Source organism: Vulpes vulpes, chromosome 8 (assembly GCF_048418805.1).
Source record: "Vulpes vulpes isolate BD-2025 chromosome 8, VulVul3, whole genome shotgun sequence".
Lineage (NCBI taxonomy): Eukaryota > Metazoa > Chordata > Mammalia > Carnivora > Canidae > Vulpes > Vulpes vulpes.
The window spans coordinates 34256459-34264807 of NC_132787.1; the positions used below are offsets into that span (position 1 = coordinate 34256459).

The window sequence follows — 8349 nt, forward strand, 5'->3', positions numbered from 1 at the left end:
AGGGTATTTAAATTGGGATGATCTCCTGACACTGATTTTACATTTTGGAAATTACAGGACACTAATTTTATCAATGAGATGCATATGTATTTGTGTGAGTTTGTGTGTATGTGTTTATGAGCTTGTAAATAAATAAACTTATATGTAAATATTAGTTATCAGCAACTGGCTTTTAGGGAGAATTGTCTTTTCTGAATGCTTTTGATAGGAAAAGCTTAAATTCTTCCTATGTAAATCTGGCATTAAAAAAGTAATAAATCCTTAACACTGTAGATCCTAGTATGACCCAGCTCCATGAAATGGTCTGGATATTCACTGTTGTTCTATGAATTGGCTTTTTAAATTTTACTACCTAACAACTAAAGTTGAACACAAATTATGGAAAGGTTAAACAAGGAAAAGATTGTAAAACAATATGTCCTTATTTGCATTTTAGCAAATGTGATACCAGCTTTCACTTTGACACCAGTTACGAAATAATCCAGCCCATGGCAAGGACACACAGTGTATGACTGGGAGTCAATTTAGCAATTTGGGAATAACAATGTTTTTCATCAAGACAGCATTGAGCTCCTCTATTAGCATACCCTGTGCTTTCCTGCTTGACATTGGTTTCAGAATTTAAAAGAAACGAGAACTTTACTGCACACTCAGAGGTCAGCTGCCTATAGAGCATAAGGTCAGAATATTCAAGGGATCACAAGCAGTAATATTAGATTTGGCTTTTTGGTTTGTTTTTCTTTCTAGACATGCTAACTTTACTACAGAGCATTTTTTCCATCCTAGTAATAACAGAATTTGTTCTAGGAAACTTTGCCAATGGTTTCATAGTGCTGGTGAACTACATTGCGTGGGTCAAGAGACAAAAGATCTCCTCAGCTGATCAAATTCTCACTGGTCTGGCTGTCTCCAGAATTGCTTTACTCTGGGTAATATTAATAAATTGGTATGCAACTCTGTTGAATCCAGCTTTATATAGCTTAGAAGTAAGACTTCTTGTTCATATTGCCTGGACAGCGAGCAATCATTTTAGCATCTGGCTTGCTACTAGCCTCAGCGTATTTTATTTGTTCAAAATAGCCAATTTCTCTAACCTTATTTTTCTTCGCCTAAAGTGGAGAGTTAAAAGTGTAGTTTTTGTGATGCTGTTGGGGTCTTTGTTCTTTTTGGTTTTTCATGTTGCAGTGGTAAGCATATATGAACAAATGCAGATGAAGGAATATGAAGGAAACATCACTAGGCAGACCAAACTGAGGGACATTGCACACCTTATGTATATGACTGTATTCACGCTAATGAACTTTGTACCCTTTGCTATATCCTTAACATCTTTTCTGCTGTTAATCTTTTCCCTGTGGAAACATCTCAAGAAGATGCGAACCATTGTTAAAAGATCCCAAGATTCCAGCACCAAGGTCCACATAAGAGCCATGCAGACTGTGATCTCTTTTCTTTTGTTATTCGTTTGTTACTTCCTGACTTTAATTGCCATAGTTTGGAGTTCTAATAGGCTGCAGAACAAGTTGATCTTTTTGCTTTGCAAGGCTATTGGAATCCTGTATCCTTCAAGCCACTCATTTATCCTGATTTGGGGAAACAAGAAGCTCAGAGAGGACTTTCTGTCATTTCTGTGGCAGCTGAAGGGCTGGCTGAAAAAAGTATATAAGAGGAGCATCATGTGTCTTCTAGGAGAAAACAAATTGATGAAGTCTGTAATATTTTTTTCCTCTACTTCTTTTTCTAATGAGTACGTAATTGAGTAATTTCCAAAGGTTTACCTAAAATGTCTTTCACCTGAGCATATCACAAAAAGTATGTGTGTGTATATATCTGTGTGTATTTATGAAAAATATAAGAAAGATCATAAGATTATTATATCATTAACCCACATTTTTCAGGTAAGTAAGCTAATTATACAAAATATTATAAGAAATTTCTCAAGATTATGAAGCAATGGATATTTTATATACATATTCTATGTATTATCTTCCAACTGAAGAATTTATGGTCTATATTTATACATTTCCCAGAATCATAACTTAATCTCAGGAAGTCATTGCTATTTCCAATTGTCATCAGCACCACACATATGTATCATGGTGTGTTTAAATTTTATTGTTTGAATCTTCAGTCTTTTGGGTGGTAATGATATTCAGTTGTAAATCACACATTGAAGATGAATGTTTGGGGTAGATATTATTTCATCATGAAATTTTTTGGTTAATAGAGAGCCATCAGAGCTATTGTTAGAAAAAGATGCACACAATAAAATTCAAGAGTGACAATATTTGGAGTACATTTTATTTATGTGTACAATAAACAGTACTAAAGAATATTAGAATTAATACAAGTAGGTAAAATCTTAGAAAAAAAATCAAGTTCTACAATAAGAAAGAAGGAGAAAAAAAATCACGACTTGCTTTCAGGTTTCTATCTTCCCATAGGCAGTTAGGAAAGTCATTTCTTAAAGTTTTGAATGAAGAAGACCTTTTTCAAAGCTAGGTCTGATGTCTAATTGTTCAGTTTTCATCTCTGAATCTCTGAATTGCCAATATTTTCTCTACCTTGCTACCTAAAAGCTTCTTTTAAACTTCAGATATCAAGACTTAGATCTTCCTTGTCTTAAATATATGTTCATTTAAGAATAGTAAAAAATTATGGTACATAATGACCTTCCTGCATATATTAAAATAGTATCTATTTTGTTTATGTAATAATTATAGGGGATGTCTTCAATAGCTATTTTATTATAATCTTGTGGAAAATAATGAAATAGTTTATTGACATAGTATTAATAGCAAATTCCTTTATAAGAAAGAAATGAGTAAACTTGCTTGCCTGAATTTACACATCTATATTCATTCTTTGTATTATGAAATTTTATTTTTTAAACATTTTTAATTATTTATTTATTCATGAAAGACAGAGAGAGAGAGAGAGAGAGAGAGAGAGAGAGAGAGAGGCATAGGCATAGGGAGAAGCAGGCCTGATGCAGGACTCGATCCTGGGACTCTAGGATCATGCCCTGAGCTGAAGGCAGATTCTGTCTTATATTATGAAATTTTAAATTATTGAAGCCTTAAGATAAATTATTCCCATATCTTATTTATTCATTTGTTTTTAAAGATCTGTCTGCCCAGCAGAATATAAACAATGTAATGTGGAGATCATGTCTAGTTGTTTCTTGCTGACTCCTCATGATGTAAAGCCAGATCATAGAATAGTTGGTCCAAATGGTATGCTCATGACTAAGAAATGAATAAACTATATTATGGTTGGTAATTAAATGAAAACAAAACTTGTCACAAAATCTGCAGGTTGCATGGATTCTTGGTTTTGTTTTTTCACCATCCAAATGCCTATAAAAAACCTGCCCATCTGTGTCATGAATAGGCTCCAAAACATCAAGTGACTCATGTAATATAGACTTTAATTGCTCTCTACACAGTCCTTCCCTCAATAGTTACCCAGGGAATCAGGCTGAACAAACGTATTCCATTTCTAACACATGGCTTCCGGGATTGCCTTAGAGTCATCCCCATTCCTGACAGCAGGGAGGAAAAAGGTATATGGAGGAGGGTTCTCAGGAATATTTTGGTGAGATAGGACTGTAAATGATGCACATAATTTTCACTCATATGACATCATTCAGATTTCAGCCACATTGCCACAACTACCTGTAAGGGAGGCTGGGAAATAGAGTCTCTGTGGCCCAGATGAAGAGGAGAAATGCAACTGAGTACATGGATATTCTCTTCATACCATTTCAATCAAAATAGCCAATAAGTTATCGTAACACAAACAGTTTCCACCTTTAGAAGCATGGTGTAGTTATTCATGTCACTTTGATAATTTATACATGCCCTAATATGAGTCTTGATTATCAACTCTTTTTCTCTATTTCCTCATAAATTCTAAAGAACTCAAGTTCAAACTAAATGTTCCTATCCATATAAAACCACAGTTGATTCTGCACTGTAGCATTTGTAGCTTCCTCATGTGTATTGCCAGTGTATGTTGCTTATAACTTCTGATTTAATTCTTACAATATTATGTATTCATTATTTATACTTACTTGCTCTAGGACTGAAATGTGCTCTTTGAACTATAAATCATTAAATTATTCATTCTTGTAAATCATATTGAATCCATAAAAATACTTGATAGGTAGAAGGATCTTATTCAATGAGTGACAAATAATGACTGAATTTTATAAAACTTTTTTCTAGGAATTTCTATTCAAAATCTAAAATATTTGCATTCAAATGTGTGGCTCAGGGAAGATGAAAGTAGAACTTAGGGGAAAATAATGTCATATTTGAATGTTTTCATACCTGACTTCATCCCTTTACTCATTAGGACAAACGGACATTTTCAGGTCATATAAGGATAAGTGTGCATTGATTAGTGTTTACTCTAGAAGTTAGAGAGTAGCTGACTAAGTAATTGGAGGGGTATTCATGAAGCTTTATTTCTCTTCCCAGAACTGTTTGGTTTAGCACTGGAAGTACAATATCAATAGAGTGAACTAATCTTTTGTGAAGAGCTCTGAAATTATATCACATAGCAGAATTTTGGCTGTCCTTTCTGGAATTATGATGAAAGCATTTTAAGTAGATGTCAACCTGACACTGTTTAGCTATAAAAGTGTCAGTGAGGCACCACTTCGGAAATATGTTCATGGACATGTCGTTTGGAATGAAGATCTCTTTCTGGTAGTGGTCACAGAAGAAGTCCTCTTAGGAATGCAGGGAAATCAGTTCATTGGCCTGGCCAACTGCACTGGCCAAAAGTGGGAAAGTCTCACCAACTGCATTGGTCAAGAATGCAAGTCTCACCAACTTTATTGGTCAAGAATGGGAAAGTCTCATCAACTGATTTCATCCTTATCAGCGTGGCTATGACCAGAATCACCCAACAGTGGGTAGCACTATTTGATTCATTTATGATGGGGCTGTCTCTACATCTCTGTGCCACTGATAAACCAGCAAAAGTGGTTACTATTTTTTGGGCACTAACTAATCACTGAACTACCTGGTTTGCCATCTTCTTCATGTTTTCTGTTTCCTTAAGGTACCCACGTTCTTCTACTTTTTCTATTTTTTTCTTTAAGGATTTTATTTATTTATTGGAATAGAATGAGTGAGAGGGAGCAAGAAAGAGAGAGTACACAAGCAAGGGTGGGGTGTGGAGAGGCAAAGGGAGAGGGAGAAGCAGGCTCTCCACTGAGCAGGGAGCCTGACATGGGGCTCAATCCCTGGGTCCTGGATCATGACCAGAGCCAAAGGCAGAGGCTCAACTGATTGAGCCAACCAGGCACCCTTCTCCCACTTTATTTTCTGGCTGAATTGGAGAGAAGAGAATGGATCTTTTGCTTTTCCTGGGGCCTTTGTTCTTATAGTCTGTTAACCTCTGAATGCAGGATGGCCCTGGTGAGTTATGGATAAGTACTTATAGAGTACATGAGAGAAACATGACTTTGCATTTGGACATAAGTAAAACTTTCAGTCTTAGAAGGCCTCTGTTTCTCAGCTTGACCTATGTTACCCCTTTCTCCTGTCCCTGATCTCTTTGCTCCTTTTATTTCTGTTCTTGGTGGGACACCAAGAATTTGCAGCTCAACTTGATGGCTTGAGGAATCCAGCAGAGACCCCTCAAGGGCCATGAAAATGGTGACAGCCTTCCTCCTCCTCTTCATCATTTCCTTATTTCCACTGGAATATCAAGTTGGATCTTCCTTAAAGTACAGAGATAAAAATCAGGCCAAGATGTTTGTCATGGTGATTTCAGCTACCTTTCACTCAGGCCATTCACTCTGATTTTGGGAAACAGCAAGTTTTTTTTTTAAAGAAGGATACCTGAGACTACTGTGGCATCTTCAATTCTGAGAAAACAAATACATTTAGCTTCATAGATAGAATTTGAAAGAAATTTCTGTATTCTAAGGGGGAAAATACCTTAACAGAAGACCTTGTAAGTTCATTTTCAATTTCAACATTCCTTCATCAGGTCCTATTAGGTGTTGAACAGCACTGAAACTTCCCTTACCCCATAGGTTACCTAATCAATGTTCTCAATGGGATCTGATATCATGTTTGGTTAAGGGAAATCTCTCTGCTATAGTAACACTTTTTGGCAACAGAAGTATTTGAGACATGAAGAAGAAAGGCTATCATTCTACAGAACAGAATATTAATAAATGTATGTACTATACAATGAAATATGGAAAAATGTATGTAATCATGGTCATAGGAAGAGAAAAGAATAACAAAAATTTTTTGAACATAAGATGAATTCTAAATTAGGGTAGGAAAAGGATTATATTAAGTGTAATATACATGTAGTAATAGTTTATATAAATATAAAGGTGTAAGCATTAATCTGATATTACTAGTTTTGGAATGGATCTGAAGCAATGGGATTTTTCATAGAGTGTTCATTGGATTAAACACTGGTAAAAACAAGTTTATGCAACAGTATGGCATTGTGTAATGAAGATGAAGATGCATCACTTGAGACATACTAACTTTACACCTATTCCTATTCACTGGAAAATGTTTGGTACTTGGGCACCAGGATATATATACAAAAACATATATATATTACTACCTTTCTTAATAGCTGTATGGAGAAATCATACAAATGTTCATTGTGATAGAGTAGGTAAATAGATTATGGCATACTGATACAATAGAATGCTTTGAAACAATTCAAATGAACAAACTGAATCTATAATCTCTTTTGGTTCTTTGCTAGAGAAGAAAAGACAAATATAGAAAGGTAAATTTTTGAAGTGTGATACATATTAGTGCAATGTTGGGATATGTTTGTGTATATGAAGTGCTACTTTGACTGCTGTAATAAAATAACCCAGACTTAATCTCAGTAACTGGAAACACAAATAAGCAGATGGAAAAATCTTGTTTTCTAATCATGCTATCAAAATATGAAGGAGGAGTTCCTGGGTGACTCAATCAGTTAAGCATCTGTTTTGTACTCAGGTCATGATCATGGGGTCCTGGGATTGAACCCTGCATTGGACTTCTTGCTCAGCAGGAATCTGCTTCTCACTCTCTGACCCTTTGCACCCCACCTCCTGCTCATGCACTCTCTCTCAAATAAATAAATGAAAAATCTTTAAAAATATTAAGGAAAGTTTCTGTATTATTATATAGAAGGTATATACATGTCCATAAGGAAGTGCAATGTTTGTTTTACTTAAGGTCATTTTGCCATAATTTTTAGAAAGTAGTAAAGGAAAACCTAACAAGTAAATCACCATAAGTATATTGGTTTTAAGTTATTCTTGCCTAAGTAGTAGGTAAGATTTTTTTCAAACAAGCTTTGATTCTGAGAATGATATAAGCATCATAAGGCCATGGAAAAGATTGGTAGCACTCTCCTATCATACTGAACTCTGCCACTTAGAAAACTGGATGAAGAAACACCTGTTAGTTAGAGTTCTCCCATTCAGTCACCACCACTACCAGCACCACCACCAATACAATCATCATTATCATTATGTATCTCATTTAATGGCTTATACCTGAAATGTTTTTTACACATGTAAGTCGGATTGTGTCTATGTAATTTCCTAAAAATCCTTGTGGGTAACTTTAGTAAATAACAAAGTTGAAGTCAAGCTGAATACATGTATTGAGTGTTCCTTAGTTTAAGTGTATTCCTTGAGCAAATTATTTACAGTTGATTTTAAAACCACAAAGTAAATGCACAGAGTCCTATTTCTAACATTAGAAGTAAAGGGATTATTGAAAAATTAAGTCTTGTAATAGGATGGTGTCCTCTGATGATGCATTATATTTTGCTATTTGACTGGTATTTGGAGATCCAAATTCTGTTCTTTGAATTTCCCCACAATAAGAGCCTCTGGTGATGATTCAGCAATAGATAAGCTGCCATCCAAAAAAGCTATCTACATCATATTCATGGCCAATTCCTTTCAACTTGAAGAATGACTAGGGCACAATTTTATCTATTTTTTGGTCAAAATATGGGATAAGAAGGGAATTGTTACTATTTTTCTTCTCACTACTAAGAAGAAAAAAAGCTTTCTTTAAGATCATAGTATTTTTTAAAAAAGGATTTTTAAAAATGTATTTGAAAGAGAGAGAGATAGCAAGAGAGGGCATGAGTAGGGGGAAAAGGGAGAAATAGACTCCTTTCTGAGAAGGGAGCCTGACGTAGGGCTAGATCCTAGGACCCTGGGATCATGACCTGAGCCGAAGGCAGATGTTTAACCAACTGAACCACTCAGGCACCCCAAGATCACAATATTATGAGTATTTTACATTATAAGTATTTTATAATACTAATAGAAGATGCTTCTAA

At 35.0% G+C, this 8349-nt stretch overlaps 1 protein-coding gene across 1 annotated transcript; it reads left to right on the forward strand.

The window, feature by feature from the left end:
• The first annotated feature begins 749 nt into the window (after positions 1-749).
• Positions 750-1763, forward strand: LOC112917565 (taste receptor type 2 member 50). The gene has a single exon (XM_025995596.2). The coding sequence runs from the start codon at positions 750-752 to the stop codon at positions 1761-1763; it is 1014 nt and encodes a 337-aa protein (XP_025851381.2).
• The last annotated feature ends 6586 nt before the right edge of the window (positions 1764-8349 follow it).